Source organism: Haliotis rufescens, unplaced genomic scaffold (genome assembly GCF_023055435.1).
Source record: "Haliotis rufescens isolate VD_foot unplaced genomic scaffold, xgHalRufe1.0.p SCAF_13, whole genome shotgun sequence".
NCBI lineage: Eukaryota > Metazoa > Mollusca > Gastropoda > Lepetellida > Haliotidae > Haliotis > Haliotis rufescens.
The window spans coordinates 36,494,647-36,512,706 of NW_025963813.1; the positions used below are offsets into that span (position 1 = coordinate 36,494,647).

Sequence of the window (18,060 nt, forward strand, 5' to 3'; positions counted from 1 at the left end):
ATTTCGAAACAATTTTTCGAGGGCACGAGGCCTAGCCAAGCGGGATCAGTAGCCATATCTGTGCTTGTAGACCTCTGTGGCTTGAAACCTTCTCCACAAATTAAAATAGTTGGATTTGTCCGAAATATGTTTGAATTGTTACCTTGTTTCGTTTTGTCGCTGTGTGTACATCTGACTACACTTCTTAACGTAATGAGAGGACAGACCGACTGTGAACAACGACTGACCGTTGCCGTGACGTCTCATAGACTAGGGTTAGAGTAGCTTCCCTTTGACAAAGGGCAGTTACTCTAGCGGACAGACAGATGGATTGCCGCGAAAGGCAATTAAAAACAATTGTTGTTTTGCGTATATGTTGCTTCGCCACTGTATAAGAAACAGATTTCAGTTGGAACTATATTGGGTACTGTCACTGTCCGACTGACACATCACTTACCCTGTGACGTAATAAATATTAATGCTCGCATTCCAGAAAAACTCGCAATGTTTCGGTTATGTATGTGAGAGAGGGAAAGCGATTTTGAAGCACAGAATTAAAGAATGACATTATATGATAAAGAGGTTATCACGCGTGTGTGTTTGGGGATGGTAAATATCCTGTATTAGGAATAAACACTATGTATTTAGCTCGCCAAGGCTCGCTAAATACAATGTTTATTCCTAATGCAGGATATTTACCATCCCCAAACACACTCGCGTGATAACCTCTATATCTTAGATTTACGACGAACTTAAGATATCTTAGGGCTACGATAGTTTCGAAAATAGGCTACGATAGCCTACGATTTCCTTACGATAACTTTACAATAATCTTAGGGCTAAGATCGTTTCTAAAATCTAGGCCCAGATCTTTAAGCGTATCCGACAGTAAAAGTGCCATCAGAGTATGTTAAAGATAGAATTTGTATGCAACCTCAAACTGTTTTAACCGTTTCACCTTTACAATAAAGAACGTCTATATGAGACAAGACATCATTAACGAACAATGAAAACGGCGGCATATTTTTACCCCGAATGATTGAACCTGGATCACTACCATTGTATCCAGTGCTGGTTACCCAAGTGGTAATACAGATTCATCCCGATCATACCCCATCTGTCAGATACGTTATGAGAATATAAGACTTGTTGATCCTACTTCTCATTTTGGATGTTATTAGTTCAAAGTTCATTTTGCATTAAACACACGTTTAATTATTTAATTATATAAAACAGTATTGAGTATGTTACCAAGATCTATATTAGCACATTTTAAATAACCACATTGCACCTAATTCTTTAGATTAACTCTGAGTAATTCAACTAATTAGAACTAGTTAGATGTATTTGTTCATGACATTAAATGTTGATTTCATATATCATCTTTTTATAAATTAATATCGTGCAAACTTCAAAATTTATACCAAAACAATGAGTTTATTTACTCAATATGTGATTAAAGCATGTGTCAATATTGCCACTTTTTAGATCAACACAATTATGTTCTGGCTGTAGAGGCGATGTTGAAAGTGAACCTGGGGCTCCCTCATTTGTGATCAACATCAACATCAACTGTCTGCATACCTGCCATGATTGAAAATCTTTGATTAGTTATCTCTATACGGGTAGAAAAACAAAAACATATATACAACGCTGTTGTGTCAGAGTAGAGAAATTAATTTACCCATTTACTTCAAGCGAATGCCTTTATTTATTTGAGAATTGAACGTCAGTTTGGATGGGTTCATTGAAGTGTGAACGATTTAAAAGCCCTGGTTAAACTGTGTGAACCTCCAAGCTTGCGAGGAGATTCACACGGAAGTTTAACAAGCGCTTTTAAATCGTTCACACTTCATACCAGAAAACTTCTGTGTCAGTCCTTCAATAAATAAATGTCCAGTAAACATGAAGATATTTTAAAGAATCTTGCAATGTATATAAGTCTGCAAAACTAAGAAGAGTTGTCATGGAACAAAATAACACTGTCTCTCTGTTGTACATGTAATACTATGTGATACAGGCTACGAATTCAACATACATAGTTATATGTGGTATCACTAAACGCTCAGGTTATCAAACATATAATAACTGCATCCCTCTTGAATGTGTATTGCTAAAGTGTGTATATATTATTACTTCTGTTTTCACAAATGTCATTACGAATGCTTTAAGTGGGCAATGTTAGGTTCAAGATTTGAGAGGTTTTTTAGACATTACCTATGACGATCTCTGTCGTAAAGGACCGGTATGGATAGAAAATAAATTTCTCTTCCAGTAAATATATATCTTTGCTTAATTATGATATGTTGATCACGAGTGGAGGACATTTCCCCACTCGGACAGTTCACCATACTGGCGTTTCAACAAATGGGCTTTCCCCCACATTGAATAATACAAATGATATAAAACAACAGACATGGAATTTTCAGTACATTTTTATTTACAAGTTGCCCCACCAGCCTCTCAACAGGAATGACAGAAATTGAAACAAAATCACTTTTTTGGATTTCCTTAAACATGCTGGAGGTTGGAATTGATCATGTTAAGGTCAAACAAGCACTGGAAATCGAAATCAGTTTGAAATCAGAAGGATTAAGATGTGTCATTACAATTTCCCGCAGTCTGTTACAATTTGCCGCACCTGTCTTTCAATAGAAATGATGGAAATAAAAGAAAAATGGCTTTTTTTATTTCGTTAAACATGCTTGAGGTTGGAATTGATATTGTTAAGGTCGAACAAACGCTGTATATCGAATTTAGTTTTAAATTTAGAATGATTAAGATGTGTCATTACAATTAACCGCACCTGTCTTTCAATAGGAATGACAGAAATTAAAGCAAAATCGCTTTTTTGAATTCCTTGAACATGCTGGAGGTTGGAATTGATCTTGTTAAGGTCGTACAAACACTGGAAATCGAATTCCGTTCTGAGTAAATACAAATATCAAGAATTTTATGTAGATTAGTATTGATCATTCAGTCGTTTCAAAGTCCGGATTTTGATTTTTCAAACAGCTTAGTCTCACATTTTAAATTTCATGCAGGTTTCTTTGTATGTTTACGAATGAATAATCTTTTATTACAATTTACCGCAGGGGTTATTGCAATTTGCCACAGTTTTTATTACAATTTACCGCAGTGAAGTTATAACAATTTACCGCAGTGTGTATTACAATTTACCGCAGGGATTATTACAATTTGTCGCAGTGGTTATTACAATTTACCGCAGTGGTTATTACAATTTGTCGCAGTGTAAGTTATTACAATTTGCCGCAGTTTTTATTACAATTTACCGCAGTATTACATTTTACCACAGTGTTATTACATTTTACCGCAGTTTATTACAATACAATTGACGTCGTCCACTTAGTGTATATGGTTGGGTAATAACGTATAGTTAGTAAATGGATTATTCGTATCTAGCTTTGATGTTATTCCCTGTTGTGATAAATTAATCCTTTTTTTTTAGTGACACAGAACCAACAACATGCTGATACTGACCTCTATCTTGCCTGCAAGAAGGGGGACATGGACTTGCTTAGACGCATCTTATCTAAGTGTCTGGTAGACGTTGACAGTAGATTGAAGTACGGGAGAACACCCGTGATGATAGCAGCAGAGATGGGACACAGGCAAGTGTTTGACTTACTTGTGGGAGAAGGAGCTGATGTATCATTAGTGGATGCTGACAGAAACAACATCCTTCATGTGGCTTCTCTTGGAGGACATGTGGACATAGTGAGGTATTTCCTCTCACAAAAGGTTGCAGACATCAACAGTATGGGGAAGTACGGGAGGACACCCGTGATGGTGGCAGCAGAGAAGGGACACAGACAAGTGTTTAACTTACTTGTGACACAAGGAGCTGATGTATCAGTAGTGGATGATGACAGAAACAACATCCTTCATGTGGCTTCTCTTGGAGGACATGTGGACATAGTGAGGTATTTCCTCTCACGAAAGGTTGCAGACATCAACAGCATGGGGAAGTACGGGAGGACACCCGTGATGAATGCAGCAGAGATGGGACACAGACAAGTCTTTGACTTACTTGTGACACAAGGAGCTGATGTATCAGTAGTGGATGATGACAGAAACAACATCCTTCATGTGGCCTGTCTTGGAGGACATGTGGACATAGTGAAGTATGTCCTCTCACAGAAGGTTGCAGACATCAACAGTAGGGGGAAGTACGGGAGGACACCCGTGATGGTGGCAGCAGAGAAGGGACACAGCCAAGTGTTTGACTTACTTGTGACACAAGGAGCTGATGTATCATTAGTGGATGATAAAGGAAACAACATCCTGTTTGTGGCCTGTCTTGGAGGACATGTGGACATAGTGAAGTATGTCCTCTCACAGAAGGTTGCAGACATCAACAGTAGGGGGAAGTACGGGAGGACACCCGTGATGGTGGCAGCAGAGAAGGGACACAGCCAAGTGTTTGACTTACTTGTGACACAAGGAGCTGATGTATCAGCAATGGATGATGACGGAAACAACATCCTTCATGTGGCCTGTCTTGGAGGACACGTGGACGTGGTGAAGTATGTCCTCTCACAGAAGGTTGCAGACATCAACAGTAGGGGGCAGTACGGGAGGACACCCTTGATGGTGGCAGTCGGCGCAGGACACGGACAAGTGTTTGACTTACTTGTGACACAAGGAGCTGATGTATCATTAGTGGATGATAAAGGAAACAACATCCTGTTTGTGGCCTGTCTTGGAGGACATGTGGACATAGTGAAGTATGTCCTCTCACAGAAGGTTGCAGACATCAACAGTAGGGGGAAGTACGGGAGGACACCCGTGATGGTGGCAGCAGAGAAGGGACACAGCCAAGTGTTTGACTTACTTGTGACACAAGGAGCTGATGTATCATTAGTGGATAATGACGGAAACAACATCCTTCATGTGGCCTGTCTTGGAGGACATGTGGACGTGGTGAAGTATGTCCTCTCACAGCAGGTTGCAGACATCAACAGTAGGGGGAAGTACGGGAGGACACCCCTGATGGTGGCAGCAGTGATAGGACACAGACAAGTGTTTGACTTACTTGTGACACAAGGAGCTGATGTATCATTAGTGGATGATAAAGGAAACAACATCCTGTTTGTGGCCTGTCTTGGAGGACATGTGGACATAGTGATGTATGTCCTCTCACAGAAGGTTGCAGACATCAACAGTAGGGGGCAGTACGGGCGGACACCCCTGATGAAGACAGCATGGGCGGGACACAGACAAGTGTTTGACTTACTTGTGGGAGAAGGAGCTGATGTATCATTAGTGGATAATCACGGAGACAACATCCTTCATGTGGCCTGTCTTGGAGGACATGTGGACATGGTGAAGTATGTCCTCTCACAGCAGGTTGCAGACATCAACAGTAGGGGGAAGTACGGGAGGACACCCCTGATGGTGGCAGCAGAGAAGGGACACAGACAAATGTTTGACTTACTTGTGAGAGAAGGAGCTGATGTATTATTAGTTGATGATAACAGAAACAACATTCTTCATGTGGCCTCTCTTGGAGGAGATGCAGACATGGTGAAGCATGTCCAAGCATTGAATGTGGTGAACATCGACGACAGAAATGACCATGATGATACAGTGTTTGACCACATGGTTGCAACACAGGGTAGCAGTTATGTCTGACACGGAAGAACAAATTGTGACATAGTACTAGTTTGTGTGTGTCTGATTTCCTGTCAAAGAAAAAAATATCTTGCATCGTTCTATCATGATGTCATTTCTGCACATTCGAACATACGCTCGCATCATAAATTGGGCAACGTTATTTTTTTAAGGAAGTGTCTCGTGCGTTGTTCCCCTTAGATGCTCTTGGACAACGCAGATAAACGCCATGACCGAACGATTGCATCCAAATATGGGCGAGATATATAAAGGGACTTATCGGGCCAGTCCTATGTCCGTCTGCCTCCTCGTCGGAGATAATCGGTGACGACCTGGGTACGATATAACCTGGTATTGTCATCTTGCAGTTCAGACTTTTTGCAGATAATTCCAGCTTATGGAACAACATCGTTGGCCAGGGAAATGTCCATTGACAATAATCAAATCTTTTCCCATGCCATGTGTGAAACCGCCCCACACACATGCATCAACCAAGTCACAGGTCCAGAGTGTAGTGAGTGAATGCAGTGTTCACTTGTGCTGTATCTACATATACTTCGATATGACCAATGACAACACACTGACTGAGGTCAATTCAACATTCCCATTGTAACTATCTGTTGTTCTCTTTAACATTCATAGTGTGTCGTGGTAGACCGGAACTATATTTTGTTGTTGGACAATGCCCTTACACATGTCTGTTATCACTATATGATTGTGATGTGAAATAAGATGTGATATGTTTTATACCTGAACCTTCAAGATTGCATTGTGTGTATATGTAATTGTATTTGATTTGCTGTCTTATAGCACAACGATGGCTGTTGTACCAATATTTGTATGTCTAGACAGGTAGTAGTGGTATTAGTATTAATAGTAGCAGACATTAGTTTAGTTGTGTTGTAGTGGAAGCCGTGGTTGCGGGACAGTGTTACAGTTTACTGGTGGAGTAAAGTAGTATTAGTAGGAGTAGTTAGTAGATATTTATGTAAATATCTTTTCTCTTTGTAATAAATGATGTTTTAACATTTTCTTTTGGGGTTCTGTCATTTCTACTTCCCCTCGTGCATATCGTGTGTATCCTGAATGGCAGCTAATCAGGAAATCATTTTGGCATTTGTCCTTGAACGACAAGGACGTCCGTGACTTACTTAAATAAGCACCGACACATTTATCCATTTGTGGTGGATATGGCTTTATCAAACGTGGCTGCAGTGGAACCAAGAAGTGTCGGACAAACAGATACACCTGTCACAAAGCAAAACGGAAACGCAACAGTCGCTGTCACCGTAGTTTGAACTCATATATCAAATAACTATTTGATACCTCGCTGATCATCATATCCTGAATTTTGTGAAACTAACTGATCTTAATACTTTTTCACATAATGGTTCAAGATAACAGTTTTATGAACTGTTTGCCTTTCATTTTAGCCATTTCATGAAATGGCTAGAATGTTTATTTATTTCATAAAACGATTGTCCCTTTCAAATAGTTCATGAACTGACGGAACTTGTCATGCATTTCACGAAATGACTGGTTTCTCAATCTGTCTGTAACAAATACACTTACATGGATTCATAAAAATATACATTCACCGAAAGATGTAACCCTTAAACGTATAATAAAAGTGTTCTTATACATAATTCTCCTGTCACAATCCTTCTTATGGTCAGACATTATTTCATTATATAATCATCTCTCCAGTGTGGTTTACACCTATTCTCTAAACCCGCTCAGGTCTTCGGCAACCCATGCTTGTCGTAAGAGGCGACTAACGGGATCGGGAGGTCAGGCTCGATGGCATGGTTGATGCATGTTTAAACGATACCATAGCACCAACCCATAGAATCTGAACCCTTCATGAACAACGAATGCTGATCCTTGCAGTGGCAGGCGATGACTCCAAACACATCACAGGATCTTGACAGAACTAAGGGACGCAACTCCTTATAGTGATGTGTGGAGCCTGGGCAGCTGTACCCCGATTTTAGGGCTTAATATGTTACACAAACTTCACAATCAATCGTGTGGAAGCATCGTTGTTTTGGTTGGTATATCCAGTTGGAGGGTAGCATCTTAATGTGGTCTGATATATCCAGTATGGGAGGAATCATTATAGTGTGAGCTGGCATTCTGACTGGGGGAGTAGGAATCACAGTGTGAGCTGGTATATATGTTACAGTCAATGTCAATAATCAAGCAATATGTATATTGACTGAAAATTTCACAAGTTCAAAATGTCTCTCCAAATAGTTCAGCTGTCACACTTGCACCCGTCATGGGAATAGCTTGAGACCGAAACTGAAAACGTATGTGATGATTGAAGGAAAAAAGGTGGTACAGGAATAGTTATTAGTATCGAAATGCCACATTTTTTCGCAATGTTAACGACGGATGATGTCTCTTCAATTGCCTTTAAAATGACAATGATTAAATGAGAACTAAATTATTAAAACGATCCCTGATTGATGATGATTTGAAATAGTTATCCCTTGTGATGGCAAAATGTTGACGATGATTCTCCCATTACAAGGGATACAAAATGGAGGATCCTCACTTTTCAATAACTATTCATGTGTGTATCTCCTGTGGCCAATACGACATCATCGCATAATGACCTCTGCAAATCTGGACTGACAACGCAAGTAAATGTAACCGATGGTTGGTTTAAGTTGATGGCATTATGGTTATTACCGAACACTGGCTAGACGACACACGTGAATCATTACTCCATGACTTGGATTATGACTTTAACGTCTATGTAAAATGTCAGCGTAACCACTCATCTCAAAGAGGGGCAGGTGGTATAGCCATACTATTCGTAAAAGTACATGTTTACAAGCAAATGTAAAACTATAAGAAGTATGATAGATTACGTGTTCAATCATCTCCAGCATGTTAGTAACGTTGTTGGTTTTACATTATAGATACTGGAGTTCTCTACTCAGTATCTGACCATTGTCCAAAATTCCTATGTTGAGTACTGATTCCCAGCCACGCCACTATGTCGTCGAACATCTTAACTGGCGTAAAGCTAATGACGTAGACTTCATGTTATTCCTCTATGAAACTGAAAATTATTTTTAATGTCCTCTGTTTGACGAGACTCGGTATGCACCTCCTCGTGATTACATTGAAATTTATCACGGCTATATCCTACAATCGATACATGCTGCAGCTAAACTAAGTACACTTACTAATTACAGTCTCATTTAAAACCATACTTGAAAAAAGATAATTTTTAATAATGCGACAACGCCGCAATGAATGGTTCTATTATGGTATATCCCATGATAAAGAGGATGAAAATAACACTGAGTAGGAAAGAGCAAAACATATCTTTAGGAAGCAGCATCGTCATTCCAGACAAAAGTTGAAAGACGAAAGGTTTCAGGAAATATATGAAGCAGCAGAGGACTTTAGAGTAACCAAGAGATAAAAAAGAAAGAAGAAACAAACCCAGACGCTTGCTTGTAATGAGTCCTGTAATACACAGGAAGGAATTTGTAATCTGTTTTCCCAATATTTCAAGGATTCGTCAATGCCAAATTATGATATAAATTGTAACTCAGATTTTACTGATTATGTTTATAGTCACATGGAACAGATTGAAAATGATTCGTGTAATGACCAAGGGGACAGTGACGTTAGTTCCAAGCTGTTATGTTCTTTCACATCTAATGAGTTATTGACGACTATAAAACGTCTAAAAAGCGGAAAGTCGCCTGGTTCCGATGACAGAGTTAATTGACATATCAAATACTCTGGTAGATCCATTATTCAAAACCTTGTTACATTCTATAATGAAATTGTTTCTCATGAGTAAGTACCAAAAAAGTTTAATGTTGGAAAGAGTTTACCTATCCATAAAGGTCATGGTAAATGTAAAGACGACCCCTCTAACAACAGAGGTATTACCCTCATTCCTGCATTAAGTAAACTTTTCGAAAGACTCCTGTTGAATAGAATTAAAGGGTGGACAATAAAATCTATAGGCTCCTCCCACCCCTTTCAATTTGGATTTAGGAGAAGGGCTGGTGCAGAAACTGCCCTGTTTACGTTAATGGAAAGCATAGCTGGGACTGTATATGTTGCTTATCTTTGTGTATTGACATCAGTTAATTGTATACTACGTGTCATTCAAAGAAATATTATATTTAATATTTATGTATATTTGCACCTTAAATTCAATTAAACAGTTAGCTACTATAACAACAACAACGTCCGATTTTACTGCGGTCTTGGCCATGATATGGTTGTTCCAGTGTTCCGTTGGTAGTAGTCCCAGGTGATGATACGAGTCACATAGTTCCACGTGCCCACACATGAAGAGAGATTCAGTCCTGGGATCTGTTGCTACCTTAGACTTCTCTTGACTGATACTCATTTGATTGTATGTACACCAAGTGTTTAATATGTCTAGTACAGTCATAAGGTCTTCTTCATTTTCAGCAAGTATAACAATATCATCCGCATAAGCTAAAACACCATCGTACAGTCAGCGCCTTTGATCTTTTAGCGGAGCATCTTAGTATGTACGAATGACGAGTCTTTTATTTCTTGTATGAGATATCAACATGATGCACAGCCTCTTTATTGATGTCAATAAAATGTACACGCTCAACAAATATTTACCAGTATGTAAATAATGATGATTCCTTGGAGACAATTTGAACGTAAAGTCGGACAAGTCAATTTCATAAACATGTTGGGTTTCGTTTGGTATTTCACGGATATTCTCCAATTATCCGATACGTTAAGATCGGATCGTTCGGCAATGGCTTTTTCGGTGTTGCCCAGCTACATCTATGGGGAACAACTCACTCGACACTTCTCTCTCAAAAAATAACGTCATCCAATCTACGACGTCATCAGTTGCGAGGGCATGTTCGAATCTCCAAGAATGACGTCATGACAGAACAATGTTTCTTCGTAGATAAACCCCGCTTCGATCTTCAATGTTCTTTGCGATTTATAACGTAGCGATCTTATATTTGGATATAAAGGGGTTTTCTGCCAAAATTCCCCGTAAATCATATGTGAAGTCTTAAGTTTTAATTCTGTGAAAGCCTTATCCCTAAGCCTTTTTTCGCCAATATCAAATCCTTGCAGAGATGTACGAGTTGCCACTCGCCTTGTCTCAGAATGACACTAGTTAGTCACGAATGCGTAGCGTAGATTTGGTAAGCAACCAAACCCCATCCATGTTAACACTCCGAATCTTGTGATGTATACATGAAGCGTGATATAGCCCTGATCTATCAATGAGTCTGAATAGCAATGAAGCGTGAAACCAAAACACCACATATTAACACATGTACAGCACCTCATGTGTCTGATCTGGAGATTTGCGAGCTATGCACGCCGAAACCCGGGTTTGACAATCTACATTGGTTTGTTTGTTTGCACTCAGCAATACTCCAGCTGTATGACGGCGGTCTGCAAATAACCGTCTGGACCAGAAAATCCAGTGATTGACATCATGAGCATCGATCAACGCAATTGGGATACGATGATATGCATCAACCAAGTCAGCGAGCCTAACCACTCAATCCCATTAGTTGCCTCTTACGCCAAGCATAATGGGTTGCTGAAGACCTATTCTAACCCGGATCTTCACGGGTCCCATACCTTGGTGTCCGATGCCGTGGTATAATGTGAATATTGATAAAAGAGACGTAAAACCATATTCACTATTGAGTTTTCGTGTTACTTTCCCAGATTAAAAATAATGGATGATCTGGTTTCAGGTGGGAGGAGCGTGTAAAATCTCCACATTTTACGCATGGTTTCTTCCGTGACGCCTGCAAACAAGTGTTTATTACTCGTGGGTCATGCAGAGTAGAGCTGAATTATATATAAACGATCATGTACACAAAAAGACCGGGTGTACTGGAACGTTCGGTTTTCTAACGGCCAAATTCAGACACTTGTAATGTATTTAGTGTGACTAGTTCACAAGTTATAAAGGCATATTATCGGTGACATATTTGTGTTAAACAATCAGATTTACCTTGTGGCCTCCCTAAGACTTTGAGTGATCCAAAGCGAGGTCGGGATCATTTGTGACATGACAAGCAAGTGACGTCATAATGTCCGTACAGATAGCTTGATGTTTTGACGAGTTATGACAGTAGGAATTGCAGCTGTGAGCAGCTGTGTGTACTGGATTGTACCAGATTGTACGAATGGATCCTTTTACAAAGTATTGGTTAATAAAGTTTTCCCTTACTGCTCTTCAGTAACATCCACTGTTCAACAATATATCATTTCAACATTAATACACCAGGGGAAAATTTTCTTTCTATTCATATATCCTGAATTGCCATGTATCTGTCGACAATATATGCATGTAAAATTGATCTAATATTTAAGAAATAAACGACGAGTGGGAGTGGTTTATCTTACAATAAAACACTGCAGGGAGAATAAACCATGAGGGGGGGGGGGGGGGGGGGGTGGGGGGGGGCATACGTTATATGAGACATCAACATTTTGTATAGCCTATTTAAGGATGTCAATAAATTGTACAAGCTTTACAAACATTTACCCGTATTTAAATAATGATGACTCCCTGAATACCTCGGCTCTTTTTAATGTACAGGGGGAGTAAGTTTGGTATTCTAACAACTTTCACGTCGATTATCTGCACCTTTTCTTCCAGTACCGATGTCATATCTCTCCAACTTTTGGGGATGCGATAGTTCGTTCACTACGCTGTCCAGCTACATCTATGTGGGACAACTCAGTAGACACTTCCCTCTCAAGACCCGTGAAGATCCGGGGTAGAATAGGTCTTCAGCAAACCAATGATTGCCGTAAAAGGAGACTATGCTTGTCGTACGAGGCGTCTAATGGGATCGGGTGATCAGGCTCACTGATATGGTTGATGCATGTCATCGTATCCCAATTGTGTGGATCGATGCTCATGATATCGATCACTGGATTGTCTGGTCCAGACTGGATTATTTACAGACCGCCGTCATATAGCTGAAATATTGCTGAGTGCGGCGTTAAACAACAAACAAACAAACAAAACTTCCCGCTCAACAATAACGTCGTCCTGTTTACGACTTCATCAAGTTGCGAGGGCATGTTCGAATCTCCAGATATTACGTCATGATAGAACAATTGTAAAATAAACCACGCTTCGTTCTTCATTGTTAGTAGTAGATTTTGTCTGTAATGGTTAGAACAGATAAGATTTAGTATAGGAATGAATGGGGCTGGCACAAAGCTCAGTGGTAAGAATATACCTTATCGGAGCTATGCGGAGTATATACACTGCAACCGTGCGTGGGAATGAAGATAATGACAGATGAAAATACACCGCTGGAAGGTGAGTCAATAACAGAAGGAAAATCATTACGTGGGTTTCACATTAGTAAAAACATCCTAACCATAAAGACGTACTTGTGGAGTTGCTAAAGATCCTGTTTTGAATTAACGGATCTGACTGTTTAAAAAGGAAGAGAAAGAAAATAATTATTAAACAACGTTGTTGTGTATATGAAGAGAGAAAATGTACCATATGAGAAATTAACATGTAATACTTTTCAATATCTGTTTGTTGTTTGTGTTTAGAAACCATGTCGAAGATGAATTTCTTCAGATGGAAGTACGTGATGCGAGCTAAAACATGATTGACAGAAACAGTTATTCAACGTTCAAGTTAATGGTTTAAAGAAAAGAGACACTTGCGTTTAATACGCTAACTCTTCATTCACAGACTCGACTGGAAGCAGTAAAGGGATTATTGTCAAAAAGATCATCCCTAAAATGGTTCATGAAATCGATGTGGTAACTCGAAATAACAACCTTGAGAATATGTTAACTGTGTGTTATGCTCTGCGGCTGACAAAAACGACTTGGTCTGGGATGTTTGTTCGATAGAATGGAAACCCCTCACACATGTAACACTTTAACAATAGATGTGACGTGAGGTGAAATGGGGTTTAACGTCGCGTCCAAGATTATTGCACTTATATAGCGACGTGCATGCACGTGTATGTGTGTGTGTGGCTGCTTGTACTCGTCCGGACTGATGCCGATTTATAGTGCTAGCCCACTGAGATACCATGCCACAATTTAACATGAATACCCCACTCAGACAAAGTATACTGACTCCGAGCCGACCAGTCCTTGTTTTAGCCCCTAAATGGCGAGCGCCAGACAGGGTAACAACAAGTACCATCTTTTAACGTCTTTTGGTATGACGCGGCTGGGAATCGAACCCCGGACCTTCCGCTCTCCGGGTGGACGCTCTACCATTAGACCACGGAGGCGGTCACTTTAACAATAGAAGAAATGACATCAAGATATATTGATACAGCTGGGCAAGAATTAAATGAAGATCACGTGATCTCTCAGTGTCTTGTCAGTATCAGTGTACAGACTTCCTGCATGCACAACTTAATACAGAGCAATGGAAAAATATTGTAACGAATCTAGTTGTCAGACTATTGTACTTGCAAACTCGGTTTGAATAAATCAAAGTCATTAACACTATACTGTCTTATGTATGTTTATCATAGTATATAATTAAAAAGCATAGGTTCGATACGGTCTTTATCTTTTGCATGTCTAGTGTGAGAAAGTGTGACAGTAAACTGCTGGAGGATAATTTCGGTTGAGCATATTACGGACGATCTCAGTTTCGATCAGCTTGACAGAAACGAGGTATACATAATGATTTAAAGAAAATGAAGGATTTTTTTTTAAAGGATGCTTTCTCTCTACATAAACCAATAAACATCGTTTTCCCAGACTACGCGTACGAGTGAAAGTGTTAGATGAAATGTGGGACAGTGACCTAGTCGATGTCACTTGCTATTCAAAAGCAAACAATGGGGTACGTTGTTTATTGATAGTGATAGACATACTGCTTCGATATTTGTGGGTATCCCGCCTAAAGAACAAAAAACCCGACACAGTGGAAAGGAGATGAAAACTATCTTGGGGAAGGACGAGTACCCAAAAGGATTAGTGTCGACAAAGGTAAAGAATTTGAGGGAAGTTTTAAAAAATATATTGAAAAGAAGGAAGACGTGAAAGCCAATTAGGCAGAAAGGGTCATTCGCACACTGAGATCACTAGATACTTGACACATAATAACACGAACAATTATATTATTATCGGAATAGGTACATAATTATTATCACACAACGCGTAGGAGTCTCAAAACATGGGCTCCACCTGATGTTACAAAAACTAATCGACTCAAAATTTGGTCTCATTTGTACATGAAACCTGATCTAACTAAGATTCAAAGGAAAAGGAGTTTCTCAAATTCCATTTTAAAGCAGAGGATCTAGTGAGAATAAGTTATTTGAAGAAAACATTCAGTAAAGAAACACAACTTACATTGGACCGAGGAGCTGTTTAAGGTTGCAGCACGAACTCGACGTCAGGGTTTACTCACTGCAGGATTTCCATGGAGAGCTTTTAAAGGGACGTTTTTACGAACAAAAGCTTCAAAAAGTAAACCTAGATTTAGAATATGAAAAGGTGCTAAGGAAAAAGCGAGAAAACGGAAGAGAGTATTATTTTGTTCGATTGGCTGGGTGGCCTTCTAGTTTCGATTTATGGGTGGAAAATGTCAAGTACATAAAGTATAGATAGTTTCAAAATATATATAAACCATTCACAATGGATAAATACATAGTATTCAGCAATTCATATTCCAAAGCTTATTTACAGCACTCCATATAGATTCCATCTGAATTGATCGCAATGTTTACCTTAGGATGGATTGTTGCTAGTAGCTCTAGTCGAGATGAGCTTTGGTAAAGTTGATCTGAAAGATATCGACAAAGTAACATTGACATATTGTGCAATCTGTGCGATAGTTCTCAAGTAGGTGATAGTTTCATTCCGCTGCTGAGACGAATTGACTTGAGGGGTGCATCCAACTATCGTTTCAACCCATTGTGGTACATGCCTGTGATTGTGAAAGATATCAGTAATATAGAGATCTACATTAAGAGTGTCACTGGGGTTCACCACTAATTTCTCAAGGAGGACACGAACGTTACACTTCTCTCACGACGCTATCCTTTCCTTGACTAACAACAATGGGACGAAAACTATACATTGATGATCCCAAGAAGTTTATCCAGTATTTGGAGAATCAAAGTCAATTCAACCCTCCATGAAAAAGACACATAGGAACATACATGATACCCATGTTATCAGGAGAGAAGTAGTACTCCCAAATTAGAAGTGACGTCATAAACTCAAGATGTAGAGCCATTGCTTCACAAAAACGAACCAAGGCTATAAAACGAAAAGCTGGAGATCGCCACAACTAAGAGTAAGACGGAAGGACCATATCTTCAGTTCAAGAACTCCCCTGAAGTCGGAAGGAAAGCTATACTTATCAACTAAAACATGTCCGTTTTAACAGAGAAGGTTTTTTACTGAGGCGTTACCTACTAGTTTAGATTTATCGTCAGAGTAAGACGGAAGGACCATATCTTCAGTTCAAGAACTCCCCTGAAGTCGGAAGGAAAGAAATACTTATCAGCTAAAATATGTCCGTTTTAACAGAGAAGGGTTTTACTGAGGCGTTACCTACTAGTTTAGATTTATTCGAAAAGCCTCCGTATCGAACGAGCATATTGCAACACTGCTACGTCAATGTGCGCCCCCCCCCCCCCCTTTCCGTCATCACTGACTCCAGCCCTGTGGAATTTCTCATCTCTAACGATGGAAGTGATTATAAAGATCTTAGACGTACACGTTTCCATGTTAAACTGAGAGTCACTCATGGAGATGGAAGTGTTTTTAGACGCTAATGAGTCCATAGGTCCAGTGGACCTGTTTCTACAATCTGTATTGTCCCAAGTATCAGTGTACCTACAGGGGACAGCTGGTTAGTTCCAGTAGTGGAGGTTTTCCTTACAAAGCCCTGATTCAAACTTTGCTAGGATACGGTAATAAAGCCAAAACTAGTCAACTCCAATCACAGTTGTTTTACAAAGATACTGGTGACAGCATTACAGAGTTCGATTCAACTGATACAGTGGGGAGAGGTTATGATGGTCTCATCAATCAAGTACCTTTCATCACTCAACGCGAGACCCTAACTGTGTCTGGTCCACTTTTGGAAGATGTGTTTAATCTGAATTGTCACTCAGTCAATTGCGTCGATATCAGTATCAAACTATACAGATCCCCCCCCCCCCCCCCCCCCCCCCCCCCCACCCACTCACACACACACACCTCAATTTCAATTTATGTGTCGGGCTAGTAGGAAAGAGAACACAATTATTCTAAATATATGTACTCAAAAGTTTGTAAGCTGAAAATTAACAATGCATAGATTCTTGATTATGCATAACAGTTTGAAAACATCAATGCTCTATATCCTTACATGAAAACTAAAACTGATATACGTCAGGTTAGCATCAGCGCCTCACAGATGACTTACAGCTATGATAACCTGTTTCTGGACCAATGGCCCACCCGCCTCGTTGTTGGATTTGTGCATGGCGAGGAAGTGAATGGTTCCTATACTAAAAACCCTTTCAACTTCCAAGGATCTAACATTAGAACAGTAGGACTGTACCTGGATGGTGTTAGTGTCCCGGCTTATCCTGTGGAGGCAGATGACATTGAAGGTTATTTGAATGTACCAACACCTGGGGAGAAGATGAAGGCAGCTCTATTGAAGGAAATGAATATCAGTGTGGCGACGCCCTGTTCGTGTTCAGTTTAAAACCACAGTCTATTCATGGTCAGTTACCTGAGCTTAGTCAGTACAGGGAATCTCCAAACAGGTATTTTACCTCATGAACTTTGTACCTTTTATTTACTTACAGAAAATAGGTATGAAGAGCAGAGTTCAACATTGATATCCTTCAGTTAAGTAACAGCTGCGATATGAGCAAGATCAACTCCTGGAAGATTGTCAGCTTCATTCCTCACATTGTGTCTGCCAGAGCTCACAAGAATATATCAGAAGAATAAATACTGATAGAGTTTTTTACTAAAGAAGCATGCATAAACTCCTTACAAGAAGCACTAACCCATGCAGTTGATCTCCCAGACACATCATGCGCTTTTATCTATAAAAGGACTGAAATAATAGTGAAAATATGCTTTTCAAAAGTTACTACATGAAACTGCAACGTCGAACGCTTATAAGTCATTTAACAAAGTCACAGTTTAAGGGTATCATTACTCTTCTTCACAATGTACTCATTGGACACATACCACTAGAAGACGGATTTAAAAAGAGACCCCATCGTCATTGACACGTCATTCGAACAATGACGGGCAAACTGGAAAGTAACAGATAGTTCTAGCAGTGACAATAATTCAAATGATGAAACCTATGATACTATCGTCTCGAGAGGCCTGTCAGAGACTGATACAGATTAGGGAGCCCTCTCCGTCCACCATTGAGAATATACATCAAATCCTACAGGAGGAGATGGAACC

At 39.7% G+C, this 18,060-nt stretch overlaps 1 protein-coding gene across 2 annotated transcripts in view; it reads left to right on the plus strand.

Annotated features, from left to right (window-relative positions):
- The window catches only part of LOC124126450 (ankyrin repeat domain-containing protein 50-like), a 149,867-nt gene extending 143,146 nt beyond the window's left edge, over window positions 1–6,721 (plus strand). Inside the window, exons 6-7 of one of the 2 annotated variants that reach the window (XM_048394494.1) lie at window positions 3,449–4,580; window positions 5,385–6,716. In XM_048394494.1, the coding sequence (XP_048250451.1) occupies window positions 3,449–4,580; window positions 5,385–5,634 (1,382 nt within the window). In that variant the 3' untranslated portion in view covers window positions 5,635–6,716. Of the gene's footprint in view, window positions 1–3,448; window positions 4,581–5,384 lie in introns of both variants that reach the window. The other variant, XM_048394493.1, reaches the window with a different exon arrangement.
- The last annotated feature ends 11,339 nt before the right edge of the window (window positions 6,722–18,060 follow it).